The sequence below is a fragment of the Lathamus discolor genome, chromosome 2 (genome assembly GCF_037157495.1).
Source record: "Lathamus discolor isolate bLatDis1 chromosome 2, bLatDis1.hap1, whole genome shotgun sequence".
Classification (NCBI taxonomy): Eukaryota; Metazoa; Chordata; class Aves; order Psittaciformes; family Psittacidae; genus Lathamus; species Lathamus discolor.
In genome coordinates this window covers 21,238,385-21,259,459 of record NC_088885.1, presented here as the reverse complement: position 1 = coordinate 21,259,459, position 21,075 = coordinate 21,238,385, and the positions used below count along the sequence as shown (strand labels likewise).

Sequence of the window (21,075 nt, the reverse complement as noted above, 5' to 3'; positions counted from 1 at the left end):
AATAGTGACAAATATGCTAGAGTATTAAAAGAAAATATAAAGAAGAAGATAGGTAACAACAATGACTTAATCGGAAAATTTTGAGCAGTTACTCCAAGTGGTGTCCACAGAGAGCTGCTATTCACTTTGTGCTGGCTCTCCTTGTTTCCAGCTGCTAAGTTCACATTGAAAGAAGCTAAAAATACATTAAATACTTTCCAAATATTAGTTTCCCATGTAAGCAATCGGTATAAGTTGCCACAGAGATGTTGCTCTCTTGCCAGTGAGAAGAGAAATAGTATACAGCGCTGACAATAGAAGTAATATTCTAAGAAATCTATTCTCTTGGACAAGATACAGTCCAAATGTGAAAATTTGAAAAGGCATTATTTTAGCTATAAGAACTCCTGACCATTCCCCTCTTCCAGCAAGTCAATATATGAAAATGACAAATATGAGGGGTTTGTCACCAGTGAGAAAAGGTATACTCTGCACTACTCAGAGTTAATGTGCAACATTTCTAGCAATCAAGCTTTGGTATTTCAATGAGGATAAAAAGAGAAGAGTAGCAAATGCCTACAATTTATGTACGCTGTCTCCTGACAAAATTTCACAGTGCTGTAGTGATATGTGACAATACAGATGTACCCACTTAGCATTCAGAACTCTCCTTGACAGTAAATTCAGTTCTATGAAAAAGTAACTGGGAGGGAGACAGAGGGCTAGGACACAACACATACCAAATACATCCAGTTGTTCCTGTTAAATATGAAGTATAACAGGCTTTTTTATGACATGCCTTCCTCCAAAAATAGCAGTGGTTACACTGCTCAACTCCCACATGCCCCCCAGCTTGACTTTTTGTGACTTAGAGCACCATACATTCTCAGTCCTGAGGAATGATCCAAAGTTTGTGGAGTCAAGAGGACTCTTGCAACTGCCCAGAACCCAAACTACAGAATATGAACATCTATGCAGGCAGGCAACTCCAATGTATTATAACATTAAATCTTCTTTTAAAGCCAAACATGACAGATCTTTTTTTTTTTAGGAACTCTGAAATCCACAGCTTTCCACAGTTTCGGAAATACTCTGCAAGTCACAGCAGTGATAATCTGCCAATTACAAGGCATGTGTGAGCAAGACTTTTTTTGTCTTCCAGATAAACAAGAGGATTATCCAGCCCATTCTCTTAGTGGGGATGAGGCAGGGGAAGTGTTAAGACTGCAGCTGCTGCAGAAGTGGAAGTTGCAACTCCCTTGGAGATTGTGTAGCCTATCGTACCATTATAGGATGCTACTGTACTACAGTTACTGTTCCATTTTGGGTTTTTTCCTGAATGAGACAAACCTAAAGCTCTGGCTTGCTGTAGTCAACAAAAAGTCTTGCAACACATCTTGCAAATTTCCACCCAAGTTCCAATTCAGCTCAAAATCCTGCTTATCAGAGCTTTCTAAATAACTACTTAGAGGGTATTCTTGAATACTATTGCTTTTCGCCACATCTTCTGTGACATTTAGTTTTGAGATTTGTCATATTACTATTGCCCAATCATGATTTATTTTATATGTAAAAGATGACACTTAGTGAAGGTAAGCTGGAATCACAACCACTTCAAGTAGCTACATCTGTAAGGAAATCTTTGAAATATGATGGGGGTGTTGTTACTAGAAAAATCTAACAACTCATAAGAATGATCTAAATTTCACTAAACCCAGGAAAGGACATATCAATGCTTTAGGGTAAGAGATACTGTACTATAAAAGCTTGGCTTTCTTTATTATACTGAAGAATCATGTCTGGCTGATGTATTTATTTTGTAATATTTAACTATAATAGAAAAACAGATGAAGTTCAAATGAAAACAGTGTTTAGACTATGTCAACAGAGCATAAAGCTAAATGGAGTGATTCCGTATTTACCATAAAAACATTTGCTAATAGTAAAGTTACTAATGGTTATCTATCAAGATCACAACAGGAAATAGTTCTGCATCTTAAGAACCACGTTAAAGCAGCAGACACACAAAGTTCAATGTAATCTTTTGATTCTGCAGAACAGCACCACACAGTGCACTTTATAGTTATTTTATCATTAGTGTAAATAATTAATAAAAAAACAAGCAACAAAACCAAACAAAAACAGCAGAGGAAGTCTCCAGCTCACTTTTTATTCTCAAAATTGCAAGTCACCACAGGGCTTTCCACTAAGACAGCCAACTCTCACTTTACACTTGCTAGCAGCAGGAATTCAAACTAACGTATCTGGTATACTGAAACAACTGCTCTGTTATAAAGGGAATGATTCAGAAAACTAGAACAAATGACACTGCCCTAAAAACTCAGAGACGCATTATTTTACAGTAGACCGAAGTTTTATATTCATCTCAGCAAATCAATCCACTAATAGGCATCAGTCATCAACACTGAAGTAAAATCTGCCATTTGGAACAGCTTTGATGTGATTGAAGACTCACACACAGTCATAAGTATGACAGAACAGCTTAGCTATTAAAATGCTTTATCTAGAAAAGAACTGTTCATCCTAATTGACTGAAATACTCTTTGAACACTATTACTGCAAGGCTACTTCACTACGCAGCACTTTAGTATGTAGCCACTTGACTTACATCTTGAGATCCAGCACGACCACATCAAATCTTGTTAGAATACCTTCTCACACATACTTTTGCCAAGAGACCGAAACAATAAAGCTGACTGTTATTTTTACTACCAGTTGCATAGTTAATTCAATACTGAAACTTACGGGGATTAATTATAAGAGCTGAATGCAATCAGACATTTTTATCAATTTTTCTTTTTACTGCACTAATAGAATGAATCCTACTAACCACATCAGTTGAAAGAGGTTGGCAGGTCTGGATGGAAGCTACTCTTCTGCACCAAGCCCAGACTCTCACCGCAAGATATGCAGCGGCAGGGGCTCCTTTAAGCAGCTCTGTGCAGCCCTGGCCCAGCTCCAACACTGACCATATGCCAAGCTGACAGATAAGAAGCAGGAGACAGCCATCTAAAAACAACTGTATACTGCCCAGCCACCAGGCAGCGAGGGTTTCTAGGCCTACCTCATTACTCATTTCAAAGCAAATTTTAAACACATCAAAAGTAAACACACCAGACCAAAAAAAACCCCAAAAAACAACAAACCACAAAACAAACCGAAAGCAAAAGAAGTACGAAGTCATTATTAGAAAGGCTGTGCCATGATAAGCTCTACTTTAGGAAGTTACCACTGAATATCATAGTTGATCACCAGAAGCACAGTCAGAAGATTAATAATAGTCTGTGCCTGTAACAAATTCCCTTCTCCATTATATTCACAGTGTGTTAACAATTCACGTTAAAAAGGAATCAAACATAGCAGTAACTGTCACGGAGATTAGACTTTACAGAATCAGACAAAAGGCTATTGATTTAATACCTTAAATGGAGGGTGACTTGGTTTTTACCCATATCTATTAACGCATCATAGGATTCATCAGTTTTTACCATCACTTCTGTTACCAGGAAGTATGTCATATCAATTCCCTGTATGTATGCAAACATGTTATCTATCACAGTATCATATCCATCATCTTCCAAACTTACTAAGTAATCAGCATGAAGGAATAGCTAAAAATTATTCCAGCAAATTATGCAATTTCTAAAATTCCATATAATCCACTTCCATATTCCAAATAAATTAAATCCACGTGAACTTACCTACAGTTCGGAGGAGGGTCTAATGTAATTTCTGCAAGTTCTTTCTGAATCCTTGAAAGAAAAATATAAAAATCAGGATTTATTTTATATTTTTCATAAAGCTGTAATTCTTTCGACTTTATGAACATTTCTATAGTAATCAATAATAAGAAAATACAATTTTTGCAGTTTCTGATGGAAAGCTGATGCTGTAAGTTTTCATGAAACTGCTCAAATAAATGTGGAAGTAAAAATCAAATATTTTCTGAAAAATGATCCTCCAATCTGGGACAAGTTATGCCATGACTAGCTACCTACAAAATCCCACCTTTTCTATAGGTCAAGGTTCTCGTCTCCTTTGCTCACACAACAGCTAATGTCTCATTACTCTTCTTCTGTATTTCCCCTCTGCCTATGTGTCTCATAGCTCTTACTCTCCACAATATGTAGTTTCTTAATGAATCTCATATTGGCAGGGCAAAATAAGTCCAACTCGACTGGACAGTTATCTCTCACCCTCCCAAAAAGAGCCCATCTGGGCCTCCTCCATAACCTCCTTCTAGGTATCAGGGGGCTGCTATCAGGTGCTCCCAAAGCAAATCCTCAAAGGGAGATGCTCCAGCTCCATGGTCAAATTGCAGACATGCTGCTGGACTTCCTCCAATGTGTGCCGCCTTTGAACTGGGGTGCCCAAAACCGAGTAGATGCTATTCCAGATGCAGTCTCATGAGAGCTGAGTAAAGGGAGATAAATCGCTTTCCTCTCTTCACTGACAATGCTCCTGTTAAGACACCCCGGGAGGCAGTTAGCCTTTGTTGCTGCCGCATGGTGAGCTTGCCAGGGTCCCCACATTCTTCTCAGCAGAGCTGCTCCCCAGTCTGTACCGTTACCAGTGGTTTGTCCTTCCCAAATCCCACGTACGTGATATCACACTTGTCCTTGTTGATTTTCATGAGTTGCTTATCAACCCTCTGTTGGCGCCTGTTGAGGTCTTTCTGAGCAGTAGCCCTGCTTGTACCAACTGCTCCCCCCAGCTTGCTATCATCTGTAAAATATGCTCTGCCATGTCTCCAGGTCACCGATGGAGACATGAAACTAAGCAGGTCCAGTAGAGATCCTTGATGTACTGCACTCATTAGAGGCATCCCGTTGGAGCTCTTCCTCCAGGCAGAGCAACTCCTTTCTTAAGGATTTCAGAACATTCCCAGGCTGGTGCTGGCATGCTATGTCCTTGAAATCCTGATTGCTGACACATCTAGCAATATGGGTTCTTTTCCCTTATAACAGCATCTGTGTAAGGGCCAGCATCTCGCCCTCTGAAGACATTTAAACATGCAGAGTAGGAGTTTATAGAGTTCCCAAAGGAACTTGTAGCTTACAGTTCCCAAGGACTTGCCAGAGTATGATGCCATAGGCAGGACTGTGATGGCCACCTTCCCTATACACTATGCCCAAGGCTTTTTTATAGGCTGCTTCAGCACAAAACCACAAACATTTAGAAGGAGGACGAGAAGCAATTCAATGCACCCTCAGTATTTTCTTCTTGCCTTCTTCGCAGGATTTCACATACAGGAGCACATTGCTGTTCCTGTTATTCCCTACACTAAGAAACAAAATCTGCACAATAGCACTACTCAAATTCCCAAGATATATGTTCAAACCAGATTACAAAAAGTTCAGGCCTGTTAAAAAAGACTGCCACCTATTTTGCTTATAAATACAGGCAAAGAAAATGTTTTATCAAAATAAACATCCAGGTACATTGGCATATAACATAAAAATGAGCAGTTTAATTCTCTATACAGTGTTAAAATCCAAACCAATCTTACATACTGAGGGGGTCTCACAGCCACTATCAAAACTCCCCCTGTGCCACTTCGAGTTGATTTTATGGCTATAATGAATAAATGAACCAAAGGCAGTAGAAGAACTGGCCTGAACCAGAAACTCCCATCCTGCATCATTCACATTCTCAAATAATTATGACATAGGTGGGAAAGATTCATAGCTAGAGGTAATAATAATTTAACAGACCAGATGATATAACTGAAAAGATAAAAACATTCTTTCAGATGATTAGCTTTCCTTCTAACCTCTGTGTACCTCAACCCTATATACACACACATTAGTTACCCCTGTAAACAGGGAGAAATTCAATGTTTATTTGCTTTTTCTACTGATCGAAATATTTACACCTACAGTGTAAATATAATTTCCCCAATAAATATAATTTCCCCAATAAATATAATTCTTTTCTTGCAAACATACAGGCACAGGGTGCTCAATCAATATTTGCTGAAAATAACACTGAAAATCCACCACCTTTTTAAAAAGGGAAAATCTGATTAGTGACTTTTAAGCCCATCAACATGTTGCTTTTAAAAAGTTACTCCATTTAAATCATCGTAACAGTTCACACCTTTCAGAAAAGAGATTTTTACAAGTGTGGGATAGGCATAAAATATTTATTCTCTATATGACAAATTTCCACTGTGATTTTGAAATTTATTATCACAAATTCAAATCATGGAAAGCCTAGGTAGCATGGAATCTTCAATTTTTGTGGTTTATGGGTTGTTTTTTCTCTTTCTGCCTTCTGGGAAGTTACAGAATGATGGCATTGAATTCCCATGGAGTCAGGGATTATTCCTTTGCTTTACATACAGTAGTAAGAACAGTTAATACTTCATTGCATTACAGTGAGTCTGAGACACATCAAGAATGGATTGACAAGTGCAACTTGAGTCCTAGATCAAAAATCTTACATTCTTCCTCCTAAATCCTAACCCACATTCCTTCTGTTCTGGAAAAAAAAAACAGAAAAAAAAAAAACCAAAAACCAAAAAAAACCAAACAAAACCCAAACAAACCACCAAACCACAAAAACTGGGGGTACACAGACTTTCCTTTCCTTCTTCTGTTCAGTTCAATCAAAAATTTCTAACTTCTAATGCTAAGAGCACTAAAATGGCCCCTTATCCCCTTATCAAGCTTGTCCTGTGACTGAGCAAACAAGAATCATAGAATCATAGAATGGTTTGTGCTGGAAAGGACGTTAAAGACCATCTAAATAAATCAAAACCTTTCTGCTTCAAGCCATAAAAATTGGTAAGATGATACTTTCTATTTATGTTCAAAAGTCCTAATTGCTTTTGCAAGCATCTAAGACAGAGATGTTTCATTCATTATTATTTTTGTACAAAGAAGATATTAATACGATACTGTCCATCAATTGCTCCTTAGCAAGTTGTCCATGTTACTCTGCAGCATCCTGAACTGAAATTAATACATGCACCTTACCCTTTTTTTGTTGCAACCTTAATTTACCTTGCATTCATGCTGAGAGCATATTCATAAACAGTTTCTGCAGAGCAGCTGACACGCAATAGCTTGTTCACATGTCACAGCATTCAAAGTTACAATTAAATCGTCAGGCAGCATCCCAGAGAGTCTTGCACTGATAAGAGGCCTCCAGTGTGCAAGCTGGCCTTTATCTGCACGAGTTACTCCACTGCTCTGGCACTTGTTTCATTGAGTTGCCCTCCAAATCTGGCACAGGAGAGGATGTGCCTCATTTCCTCTGCTGACCACAGAGGGTTCACCGCGAGAATATGTGGCCTCTAGCAACAAAACATTTTTTGCAGAGTCCTTTCTGGCATCATTTTCTTTGGATTTTCTGCCTCACTACTGCTATGTTTAGCTATATGAGAGAGGAAAAAGGGCTCTAAACTAAATCATTATACATATACAGTTTATATTTAAACAGATGACATACTGGTTTACTATGTACTGGGGAGGTGGGGAGAAGCCCTTGCTAGTAATCAAAGCCCTGGGCTGTACACGTAGGACATTTAATTTGCAATGTCAGATCTCATACTCTTTGCTTTGTCTTAAAGAAGCCATTTGACCCCTATCTCTCTTACAGATATACAGATATAAAAATATTTCCCCCCTCCATTTTATTAGCAGAAAAGAACAAACACAGTTGCCTTCCAGTAATAGTGCAAAGGTTAATCTGCCCTTAAATTCAGAAGCATCAAAGTACATTGTGGATTTCAAACATTATTAATTCTCACAGACACATATTTACTACTGTTCCAAGCCTAGGGGGAATGTGTGCTGTTTCATGAAGGAAACAGTAAAGCTCTCTTAAAGGTAAGAAAAAAAAAAATGAACATGGCACAGGATTTCCCCACATGATTAATAGGAAAACAAGCAAAATAAAGGGCTACATGACAATAAGCTCTTTTTACCATGTCTACTTTTCCAAAATACACGTCTCTATGCATTAAAGCCTCACGAACCAATACTCCATGCCAAAGAATATGCTATTGAGAAAATACTAAGAAATTAAATTACTGGTATGTATTGCAGTATTATATAAACTGTGACTGAGCAGAAAATTTGGCTAAAGATGGTTAGACTCATGGTGGAGGAAAAGAAATATTCTCGCCTCCACACTAGATGCACAATAAATGACAAGGATATTTCGTTTAAGAAAAAGCACTCCATATTTTGCAGTCATGTTCAACATGCTAAATATCATTCCCAGATTCCTTGAAAATAGTGCTGTGAAAACACTAATCCTCACTGCTGTGAGGAAAAAAAAGGGGGGTGGGAGGAGGAAAGCACTTATTTCTATTTTGTTGCATTTTGGACAAATTTAACCCATTGCCTATTTGCTACTCCTTCAGGTTGTAACTTCTTTCAATGAAGAAAAGATTACAACCAAAGTTTCAAAGTTCACAATTCAGTGTAAGCACAGATGGTTATAAAAAAAAAAAAAATCAGTGACTGGACACAAAAGAATACAGATTTTCAGCTATCAGCTTCAGAAGCTAAGGAAAACAATACATTTATTTGTTGAGCTACTATGTCAGCCAAGCATGGTTGCATTTCTCTCAATCCAAAGGTCATGCTAAGATTTGCTACTTAAGAGGTAACAAGATGCCTGCTGTTTTCAAGGACAGCAATTCAATTCCATGTCTGAACTGTAATTGTGATATGCAGCAAGTTTCTCAATCTTGACATGTTAGGTAAGAAAGGCTGCTATTTAAGGTGATGCCCTCTGGGTGAGGAAAATTGAAGGACCAGTACAGTGTATGACATATGCTGTAAGCTATTACACCTGTACAGCACCTAGTCCTAAAAGTATTAACAGAGACTGATGGTGTGTGATGGCATTCTGCCTCCTTGATACCATCTGTTAGCAATGCTTGATACCTGTTAACAATGCTAACAGAAGAGACTCTGTATCTTCAAAACAAAAATCTTAGTCAGATATTGATTCAAATAATTTCAGGTAGCCTCCATAATCAGCTCATTTTAGAAAGCAATAAGCTGTGGGAGCAGTATATTCATACATAAGACATGATAGCAGTTTACTTACACACAAAAAGCAAAAGCCAGCATGCTGCTAAATCTTGTTTTATATAAAACCTAATGCTACTGAAAATTATTTAAATCTGCCTGACTACATAAACGTAAAAACAAAACACAGAGCAGAGGTATTCCAAATACAGGTGCACAAATCTTCCTTCTAATCCAAGATATACAGGAGGTATCATAATGTAATACAAAAGTACTGTGACTACAGTTCCATATGCATGAAAATCTTTCCAAGTGAGAAAACGTAACTTCCAAACTCAGGTTAGTCTGCAGCCTGTGACTGCGGCTCCAGTGCTATGATAACCTGCTGGTGTTGTGTGCTCTAAACAGGAATTAAGGAATCTTGACCAAAGCCATAACTGCAGTACACTGGTGTTTGGTGTTTGACTGATTTTAGCAGAGCTGACTCCTTTAACTATATCAGAGTTATTAAAGGGAATTGCACAGTGAAGCTCCTAAGTGAAGATTATTGTGACTTTACAACAATGCCATACAAACCCACTGAATTCAAAAGCTAGAAAAGGTTGCTAAGCATATATTCAGTCTTTTTTCATCAGGGCAGCTGAATTACTCCAATTTATTCATATTTTTTAAAGATAACATTTTTAATCTGGTCAAGAACAACATTCCCATTGAGGAGGTATAGCCTTATTCCTGCACTATTTTTCACTTCTAATGAACAAAATAATAGTATGATTATGAAGATATTTTATATGTAGTTTCTGTAATACTTCTCACAAATTGAGCAATCTGTGCTATTTTTCCTTTCTTTATGTAACTCCTCTCCTTTTTATCTTCTACTTTAATTTCTGATTTTCCTTTCTTGAGACATTACTGGTTTTAATTAAAAAGCAAAGAAACAAAGCCTCCACTATGAAAACCTGGCCAGGTTAAGGATGTTCATAGAAACGTAATCCCAATTCTAACAAGGTCACAAACTACTGAATACTAAAAAAAACCCAGCAAACAAAAAAACCCCCAAAACCCGACCAACCCACCCCCCCAAAAAACAACCTATGATACTATAAAAAAACCCTGTTACTACAAAAACTGTGTTGCTGTGATCTTTCCAGAGAGATCTTTTTTCCCAAAAAAAAAGTAATGATTGTGCACGTATCTACAGAAGTCTTGTAAATCATCTCAGATTTTAAAATGCATAATAAAAGGCTTTCCTTCAATATTAGTACACATGTGAAACTGGCTTTAGAGTCTAACTGGCAGACATACTGATGTCAGCAACTGGCATAATTAGTTTCAGCAGAATCATAAGCAGATATGATTAAACATTAAAAGGTTTAAGTAATTTTATCGCTGTGAAATGCATGTTGAAAAAAGCTCTTAGCTTTGAAGATACAAAGCTAAGATTAATAGACCAATTTCTGACATATCATTATTAATTTTTTAATAGGATAGTGTCCACGGGCCCTTGTCAGAATTGCGGCATCATTACATTAGGCATTGTACAAAATTCAGAACACAGACTCTTTTCTAAAGATGTTAAAACCTAATTTTTATGACCTCTAAAGTCATGACTAGTCCAGTATTCCTAATATTTAAAAAGCAACAATAGCAGGACACAGACTGAAAGAGAAGGCGGACAGAAACTTTAACGGCTCTGAGGATTAACTACACCATGGTTTGAAGTGAAAGTTGTTATGGTTTGGGTTTTTTTCCTTTAGTTATAACAGAAAACATGGGCAAGCTTTGCTGGCCATCCTGTAAGTGATATGACTAGGTAATCTCCTAAAAGTGTCATAGTAGGAATGTGTCTTCAGAGAGCATTTCACTGGGGAGGAATAAAAGAAGAAAGGCTAGCTCTAAGGAAGGTGTCTGTGACAGAAGAAAAGCAGGACAGTGCCTTAGTGGAAAGACAGAAGAGACTTCAGAAAAGTATGTAAATGGTAAAGGACAGATTAAAGACTTGAAGATAAAGACTTGAATCCGGAAGAGATGTACACACATGTTCATATACTGGTATTAATGAACTCCTACTACATGTATATGTTATAAATTATGGCAATAGGGCCTCAATGCTTCTTCTTTACTACAGCACCATAGCAGCAAACCACCAATAGTTTCTCTTGTAGTTTACACAACCTTGAATTAGCGAAGAAACTGGATCTGGGAATACTGCATCAGGATCATCTGCAGAACTGGCCTCTTGTTGGATTATTTTAGAAGTGTTTTTTAACTTCAATCACTATAATCCCATTTGAATCCTGTTGCCTAGACTAACACCCCTACATGTACTAATGAAGCAACACTAAGCTGTAAATTCCTTCTGTCTAGTCCAAGCAAGACAGCCATTATCTGGAGATTGACATGATAGCACAGAGTAATTTAATTAGCTATTCTACTAACCCACCTTTCCTCTCAAGCAGAAAAGAGAAGGAAAAGAAATGGGTATTAAAACAGACCAGAGTTTAAAGTAATGAAACCAACATGCATTTGTTGTTCACTCAAATATTTCTGACCTGACCATCTGGGAAAACGAAACACAGTACTTTACAGCAATAGGTATTACGGTAGTCCTAACATGCTGAGTCGCTGAACTGTCTGAAATGTTTATGGTTAATTAACTGTAAGTTACACTGACAAGTTTCAACATCAGTCATACATACACATATAGAGATATATTTTATAAGGCTACAAAACTGTCTGAGTTTTACTAGCAATAAAAAAATGTCAGCTTTTATCCTGCAAGCTACTATTAAAACCATGTGAAAGAGGCAATCTGTCAAAGAAGGGAAAAAAGCATACAGGTCTCATTATTGTGACCACTCTTATTAGGCTTTTACACTGACACAGTAGTGTTATAATGAAACAATAAGAAAATGAATATACTGAATCAATACATACATCTGGTAGCTGAAGAAAGAGAAGGGAAGATAAAGATACAAAAAGAACACTGTACCTTTTAGCACTAGTTGACAGTTTAGCAGCTGTCTTGCTTGATATTTTCCCCTCTTTTTTCTTGGGTTGAACTTGCTCCCTTTCTTGCTCCTGCTGAACGCCTTCACGCTGATCTCCATCAGAGCTGCCTCCACTAGTGCTTGGACTATCGTCAACTCTCTGCCCCTCCGTAGACATGGCAGATGCTGCACTGTACAAAAACCAAACCACAAAAGTTAGATTTTTCAGAAGGAACTGTCCAATAGCATTTCTTTACATGCCTTAGAGAAATAACACAAGATTCATGGTTTTGTCTTAACACATAATGTTTGTGTTACAGCACTTCAGTAATTTTAATACTGAATAGTTTTGCCATAAGCATCTTAACAATGATTCAGGAGTTGGTCATTTTAAACTCCATACCTAATTAATATTAAACCCTTATATATATATTAAAATCATGAGTTATTGTAGTTAAGCAGGAAACAATTCTGCAAGTATAATACCATTCAACATGAATGCTATTTTTCAACTGCTCAGCAATGTCATGAGTTAGCTACCTCATCACTGTGCCGCTGGTTCAAATCTAGCATAGTTTGTTAAAAACTGAGAGCTATTACTGTCTTAAGACTCTCTGTTATCCCATATGAAATAAATCTGTGGGCTCATTCCAAGTCTATAATGTGGGTTTCCACATTACAAAATCCACATCTTGGCATGCTCAATGGAAACATTCACAGAACCAAAAGGCACTAACACAGGACTGCACTTACTAAAATTGTGCGCTTCTAGAGCAGTAAGCATGCTGGAGAGGATGTAACAAAGTTTTTTCTAACAAATTCTGTTCAGGTAACACGAGGCAACAAAGTTGTCAGAGAACATCAGTGACAAGATATCTTGGTATATTTCAGAAGTCAAGTTAATGCTTTATTTGCATTCTTCTGATAGTAGTTCGCTACTTTCATTTCTTCCTTCATTTGAAATAGTATAACAATATGCTGACATATGAGGAATTACAAGCCCACTGTTACAGCTGTCATGACTTCTCAAACTGTTCTAACGAAGGGCAGATGCCCATGAAAAACTCTTACTGAATTAGCATATGTGGTGGCAATGACTGTTAGAAAACTACAAAAACAAAAATCCCAACAAACAAACAAGAAACCCAAACCAAACCAGGTGGTCTTTAACTCCAAACCTAGAGTTTATATAAGCATTTTATATATCCTCCCTAGAGATTTCAGTAAAAGAACCACCTTCAAAGCAGAAAGGCCCAAATGTTACTTGTTTACACCCACACAATCCCCACATATCTGGGTGGTTTTCTGATAGAATCTGTCTGAATCAAGAATTTGCTGTTTCATACACAGAGTTTTAAACTGCTGTGAACTTCAACTTGCTTTTCCTCTCACCTGTGTACACACACCGGTCACAATTAACAACAAAACTATTCTCCCTATTATGTTTTAATACTCTCTCAAGGGAGAATAATGAGACTGCAGGCTCGGATTCAATCATGCTCATTCAGTGGATTAAACAAAGTTCATCTCCCTGCACATACTTATGGGAAGAGACAGCAAAGGAAAAGTAAAGCAACATCAATGCCAGCAGGGTCATGTTGAAAAGGACACTTTTTAAAAAGGCTGTGAGTGTTCTAGCTAAAGCTGCATGTAAAAAAATAAATTAAGTTCTGTTCTGCAAAAGCCTTTCCAGGATCTAAGTCTATCAAACAGTACACACCATGGAGTGGAAGTAGTAATCTTTTCAGACATTACTGACACAATCCAACTAAATTCAGGGGGAATTAGATCTTTTTTGTGTAATTTATGAGGCTGAACTTAAAAGGAGGTCTGGATGTATGGCATCCCTTCAAAATGTTCAAATTCTAAGAGAAACAGCAAATAATATCAAATGGTGGCTTCCCTTAATCAGTTTAAGCTACATTTTGGATTTTATTAAAAAATGATATTTTATAAATCTGTTTTCATATATAAATTTATACATATACCTATAAACGCAACACTTAGTCTGCTCATTGAAGTAACTGAAATAATGCATAGTTTGCATCCTAATATTAAAGTAAAAAACTGTTCATTCTTAAAGAATGATTTTTTTCCCATGGTACATCTACAGCATTATTATAATTCTTACATTTACAAAGGTTAAGGTTCAGATATCAGATTTTAAGATAACAGCAATAGAAGATTCAGAAGTAATAAACACAAAAGTATCCTGACAAGTCAAAATATGCATTTAATAACTATAATGCAATTTTGATAGCAAGCACCCGTTTTCCTTGCTTCTACATACAGCTAAAATACAGTCTCATCTTTTTTTTTAATAGCACTTTTGATGGCCTTTATTTACTGTAGATTTCAGTTCTGATCTTTGCCCAATACATCTATTTCTAAAGAGAAAAATTCTCTTGACGATTGTACATAGGCTTTAACACTGCAGGCCAGAAAGTTAAAAACATATTTAATAAAGCTTACATGCACAGGACATCCACCATGAATAATCTTGGTTATAAATATTACTAATATCCAAAAACAACTGTGTTCACCTCGTAAATTCAGATTACTATCCATCAGACAAACACTGTAACAGTAGCCCAGAGCATATAATTACTGTAACGTGTAATGCCAGCATTTACAACAAGAAAATCCTTAAATCTGCCACTTGATGTCTAGATAGTTTCTTGGTTTTCTTTCCCCTCTCTCCCTGTTCCCCTTTCTGACATCCACACAGCTCTTGCCATGCCCTCTCCTCACAATATCTGTGATTTTAAGCATTTTGCATAGTTCAAGGGATGCTCAATGTCATTGTAAAAGTGTGTTGCAAAGGGCCTGGAGTTAGACACTTCAGACTTAAAGGACAAACACACAAATAAAAGGATGGGGATGGAGGGGGGTGGAGGAGTAATCACCCAAGGGGATGACGCTGTGAGGAAAACATTTCACTGCCAGGAACACAGAGAAATACAAGATACTCCTTGAACCTGGACAGTCATGAGTGTGTTTGCAACTGTCACACAGAGTGAAAGGAAAGACACACGATGTCCATGTCCCCAGCTGCCAGGCTATTCCACATTCAGACGGGGGTTGCTAACCTCCCTGCTGTTGCAGCGAGAAAAATGAGCAGAGGGGACAGAGGAAGGAGTGAAAGGAGACTTAAAAATCTCTCCTTTAATGTGAGATGATTCAGCAGAGACACAGATTACAAGTGTAACCACTACTATCAGTTCTAAGTGAAGAGTGTCCAAAAAGATCCTGCTTTGGCCCTACATATCTACTGGCACATTCCCCTCCCTCCTCAAGAGGAAAAACAAAACAAAACAAAACAAACTCTAACAAGAAAACCCAACTGCAACTACTCCCCCTCCTCAAATTAAAAAACAGCAGTCAGGGACAGAGAGATCCTGGCAATGCGTGGATGGGTCCCAAGGGTGGCAGAGCTAGTGATGATGTCTTTCTAAAGCAGACTGAATCTCCTATAAGCCAAGATAAATGGAATGTTTCTGCAGGGTCCACAAAGAGCAGCAGCAGCAGCCGCCTTACTTCATCTTCATTAGAAACCGTAAAGGGTAAAAGGACCAGAACATCACGGGAGGGGACGCAGGGGGAGCCCGGTTTCTTAGAGGGGAAACCAGAGAGACAGGACGGCATCCCAGGGCTCCCACGGCCCCACCATGTCCCCCCCGCCAGTCGGGGAGACCCATCATGTGGCATCGCGGGGTGCGAGGGCATGGGCACCCCCAAACGCCGTGTTTGCGGCGGTCGGGCCGGGGTAAGAAGTAGGAGCCAGCCGTGGAGAGGAGGAGACTGCAATAGGAAGACGTCGGGGGCACACGAGGGAAGGGAGGAGGCTGGGCTGCGGGGTTCCCCGGGGCGCCCGGAGGTGAGGAGAGCGGTACTGTCCCTCCCTAGGGGCTGTAGCCGGGTCGCCCCCGCGGCTGGGGGGTGGTGAATGTGGCGTACGCCGGGATGGTCGGTCATGGGGGGCGCGGGGGTGTAGGAAGTACCCAGCGCCGGAGCGACCCCGGGCCATAGCGAGTGCCCGCGGAGCGGGGCCGGGGAGCGGCGGCGGTCGCTGGTCCCGCCCGCAGCGGGTAAGCAGGACAAATGGACACGGAAGAGTTGTTGAAGGAGAGTGTGTGTGTGGGGGGAGGTGCTGAGGAGCAATGGAGGCTGAAGCGATGACCGGAGGACGGATGGGTGGATGGAGGGAGAGATGGATGGATGGATGGATGGGGAGATGGATGGAGCCGAGGGACGCGGTGGCAGAGATGCAGGGGTGGCGGGAGGCGGGCGGGACTGTTGCTGGGAAGGGGCTTGGCCAGGGGTTACAAGGGGGAGAGAAGGACCAGGAAGCGCCGGGGGGGGGTGCGGAGGGGGGAGGGGAGAGGAAGGATGAAGGTAGGAACAGAGGGTCGCGGTTAACCGGGAAGAGGGGAGAGCTGCCGTGCGGGAGCGATGGCGAGGGACGGGGCGGGGGGAGGGGACCTCAGCCGGGCAGAGGTGTGCCTCGGGAGAGACCGGGGAGGGAAAGCGGTGGGGCTGGGGGGTCCGCTGCTACCTGCAGGCGAGCGCAGGTCTCTGTCTCTCCGTCTCTCTCGCTAGTGCCGGGCACAGGCTGCGGGACGATCCGACGGGGGTCGCCCCGACTCCGGCCGGGCGCGGGAATGGAAAGGGGCTGCAGCCGCTCACTGAGTCATGAACCCACTCCCCCGCGCTCCTCGCCCTCTTCTTCCTCCCCGCCTGCCTCCCTCGCGGCAGCAGCGGCGGCCGCTGGCTGACTGATTCCAGCCCCCGCTGCCCGGACAGAAGTGAAGCCGCTGACGCGCGCGTCCCCGTCCCCGTCGTCGCCGCCACCGCCTCCGCGCGCGCGCGCGCCCCCGCCCGGCCAGCGCTGTGCGCGCGCCCGCCGGCGAACCAATTATCCCGGGCTCCCGCGGGCCGCCGAAGGAGGGGCGGGATGGGAGCGCGACCGCGCGCGCGCTCGCTCTTCCGCGAGGGGGCGGGGGGGGGTGTGCGATGGAAATGGGTCTCGGGTGCGCGCCCGCGGGGGACGGAGGAGGAGCGAGAGCCGGCAGCGGGAGCGCGCGTTAAAGGGAAGCACACCGGGCTGGGGGGGGGGGGGTGGGGTTAGCGGGGCTGAGGAGGAAGGAGGTGTGAGGGGATGGGGGCAGCGGGCAGCCTCAGCCGGGGCAGGGGGGCCGCAGGTCAGGGTTCCCGGCACGCTTCCCCCCCCCCCCCCAGCCCGCGGCCTGTCATCCGCCTCACCGCGCCGCATGTGGAAGTTCAGGGGGTGGCCGGGTTGGGGGGGCTGGGGGGAGGGAAGAGCAGCGGGGGCCGGTATCAACTTTCTTGGCTGTTCGGGTATTTTTCTGGTTCTTTGTTCCCTCGGCCGGGTCCTGCCCGCACCTCCCCGCGGCCTTTGTCTCCTCGAAGGCACCGCGTCCCTCGGGTGGCGGGGCTGGGGACGGGCCGGGTGCCCCGGGAGCAGCGAGGGGTCCCGGCAGCTGCGGCTGGTGCCGCCTGACGGAGGCCGGTGCTTTGAGGTGGGTGCTCATCGCGATGGTTTCGACCGCAGGGCTGCTGCGTCGCGATGGCACAAACAGCTCCCGGCCACTAACGACGGCCGGGTGACGTGCCCCATCCCGGTTGGAGATGGGTGCCCTAGCGTGATTTTGTAGTCGGTAAATGAATTTCCCCTCCCACACAAGTAGGCATTACCTCTGTGGCAAGCATCGCAATAAGGAATGGGAGAGGCCAAGGCAGAACCACGCTTAAATGTTACGTATTTAGTATGAATAACATTAACCTGGCATAAAACAAACCTGTAACAGAGCTGGCTGTGTTGGCCTAACTGAGATACTTCTGCCCCTGTGCTGACCCTGCTGCTTTAATCTTTACGTAATATGCTTAGCTACATTATGTAAACTGTTATCACCTCAAACGTTTCTTCATCTGACAGGGAAATATACTAGGCAAGGGTAAAGGGGTAATGGCAGGTCAAAACGTTTTCCCCCTCTTAACAACTAGAAAGAGTTAAACAATAAAATGTGTTCTCGCCATTCCTCATGTACAAGGAAAAGTTTCTCCCTGCCTGAGCTGTGAAGTATTGTGCTTTTTCTGACTCATGGTTATAGTATAGGTGGAGTCCGTGCTACCAAACATGCAGAAATTGGGAACTTGAAGCTCTGCTGAGATACTTGAGAATTAGAGATATTATTGACACCTGCTCTCATGTTGTACCCAGACGGCAGAAGTGATTTTTGCAGTTTTCCTGTACATAAAATTAATCTTTGAGTGATTGAATTGTTTTGAAATAACTTATGTATTGTCTCTTTCTATTTATTTGTTAAATAATCTCAGTGAGGTTTTTATCACCTATACTTAAAACTACTGCAATCAGCTAGTTTGTCCTATTTCATATGTGTTTGCAAGGTATTTTCCTGCTTCAGATTAACTCATGGAGAAAAGCTCCTGATGTCAGCTAGGTGGGTTTCTATCAGCTAGCATGCATTGACTTCTCGCAAAGACTAAGTAATTAACAGAATATGATGCATAAAAATCCTTCAGAGAATGCAAATCTCCCATGATTAATGATTCTCATTGCAGTGAAAAGCTGATGGCTGCACTGTGAGCTCTTGACATCATGGCCCTCTCCTTTCAGTCATTCCAAAACAGACCTCGTGAAAGCCATCTAGGAAGCAAGGAAATTCACTTTCTAAATCAATCTCCTGCTATATTTCCTTAATGTTGCTCTGATTACCTAAAGGTGCCGTAACATAGGCATAAGTTCTCCTTTTTGAATACCCTATCTATTGAAACTTCTCAGCCTGTGTCAGGACTTCAGTGACAATTGGGTGTGCTTCATTATAGATCTTTTCTGCTAGGATCTGCAGGAAACACAGAGAGAAGCTCAGTGAAAAGCCTAATTCAGGCAGGAGTTAGGCCTTAGAGTGTCCCAGAATCTAGGTCATAAATTCCCGGTGCCAAAATAATCAAGGGAGTGCTGAAGTGTTCCAGAAGCAAGTGAAGGGTTTGAGTCATCAGGAGTCAGGCCCTGATTTTTCTTCTGGTGTGTAACCTCTGGCCCAAAGCCCTAAATGGTAGGGCTTAAATTAAGTAGGGAGAAGGTTTGTACTGCCTTATGAATCGAACATGCACACTGAGGTGTGCCCTGCGATTTTAAAAGCAGAGGTTTTGAATGAGCCCTACCTGTGCAGTGTAAAGGAGTAGTGCAGGGTAGTCACCTGCTCCCACTTTCATCCTTTTGACCTTTCAATATAACGTGTTTGGCCCTTGCATGTTAAAGGTTGTGTAATACTGTGTTATTCAAAATCCTTTGGAAGACTTTTGTAAGTGAAATCCTGGCCCTTTTGAAGTGAGTGACAATACTGAAATGTTGGGTTTCACCTATGCTGGAGTGCTAAGGCACACGTTGCACCTTTTTTGCTTAGTTTTCTATGGTGTCTAAAAGCTGATGCTATTTACAACACTGGACACATCCAAAAAAAACGTGAGTTCTTCAGTCTCACAGAAGCTTCCTCAGAGAGATACACCAGAGTTCGACTCACCTGGCAAAGATGGTCATGCTTTAAGACTGCTACAGTTAGGGACACTTCTGTTAAGTACTCTTGATTTAGAGTGTCTGCTACAAGGACAGATACGTCAATCAAAATCCATGCAGTTGGAGAAGCCTGAGCGAAGTTTCCATTTAGGAGTGTTTAATTTGAAGAAGTATTGGATCAATTTAGATTTTTAGACTTATTTAGCTGTACTGAGATCTCATTTATGACAAGTTTCATCCTTTTCTGTTCGGTTAAAAAAGAGGGAAATTAAATTACAAGTTACAGTTACACGTCAAAATAAGAAATCTGAAAACGCAACTTTGAGGTTTCTTCTGCCTCTCTATTTATGAATTATTTTTCATTCCCATTTAAAAGGACATGTCATTATAATATTGCTATTTAAGTTGTTAAATGAATGTTGTCATCAAGTTATAACTGATAAAAAGGGATTGGTTTTCTGAGGTGGAAAAGAGATGAGGAATTACCTCAACTGCGATACAGCTGAAAATGTAGCAGTATCTCTCTTGTGATAACGTATCTCACTTTCAGAACTTTAATATTTTATATTAAAAAGTGAGATGGAACTATTCAGTTGTCCATGATGTGCCCTGTTGTTCCATCAATCTCTTTCAAACAAATCCTAATGAACCGGATCATTTCATCCACCAGAACTATCACCAGCAGAGGACTGGAGGAATGGGGACAAACGTTCCTTTATTCATTCTTTACCTGATCCCACTTCTCAGCTCTGCAGGAGCTGTCCCAGCTTGTGCTGTTCCCCCCATTTCTTTCCTGCTGAGCCTTGGGCCCCATGGGGCTGTTCAAAGAGAAGAGAGCAGGCAGCTCTCAGCGGCAGGCCCTTGCTTTCGCAGAGTCTTGTCTTCCATCCTGAGCTGAAGTGGGGACACAAGATGGCATAAGTCTCTGCTGTAGCTTTGTGCTGTTATGTGTTTCTTCTCCCATTGATGGCTTTCCTTATATTCCTGTGGTGGCACAAAGCCATCAGGGTAGTCCAGTGGATCTGGGCTGTTCTCTATTCTCTGTTAGTTCTCTTTTTCCCGTTTGTAGATAGTTTATTCTCACACTGCCTCCATTTTTATTTTTTTTTTCTTACAGCCTTGTTTTGCTTTTGTTGCCACTTGGATGAATCCCACTGCGGATGTTGGCAAATGTAAACAGAAATTCACAGGTACCCTGATCACTGAAGCACCAGCTGCGTCTGAAAATACTGCATTTGAATGATTCAGAGTTCAGGATTCTCCATTTTTGTGTTGCCACTATCAGCATTTAGAATGAAGTGGAGTAGCAAGGAAGGTGTCTGCAGCGGAAATGTCATTCAAATTTTCAGCTAATTGCATATGTCCTCATACTTTAGAAATTATTTCCTAAATCAAAGAAAACACAATTGAATCCTGAGCACCAGGTAAGCCTATTACTCAGATAGTGTCTTGGCAGAAATCTGTTTAAAGTATTTTCATGGCATTCTGGAGTAAAATTATTGTGTGGGCACAGAGACAAGTTATTACTAGCCTGATT

At 41.3% G+C, this 21,075-nt stretch overlaps 1 protein-coding gene across 2 annotated transcripts in view; it reads right to left on the bottom strand.

The window, feature by feature from the left end:
* The window catches only part of LOC136007790 (ubiquitin-conjugating enzyme E2 E2), a 209,757-nt gene extending 192,816 nt beyond the window's left edge, over positions 1-16,941 (bottom strand). Inside the window, exons 1-3 of one of the 2 annotated variants that reach the window (XM_065666062.1) lie at positions 16,536-16,941; positions 11,983-12,171; positions 3,702-3,752 (exon numbers count right to left, since the gene is read on the bottom strand). In XM_065666062.1, the coding sequence (XP_065522134.1) occupies positions 3,702-3,752; positions 11,983-12,158 (227 nt within the window). In that variant the 5' untranslated portion in view covers positions 12,159-12,171; positions 16,536-16,941. The remainder of the gene's footprint in view (positions 1-3,701; positions 3,753-11,982; positions 12,172-16,535) is intronic. The other variant, XM_065666063.1, reaches the window with a different exon arrangement.
* Between the last annotated feature and the right edge of the window lie 4,134 nt (positions 16,942-21,075).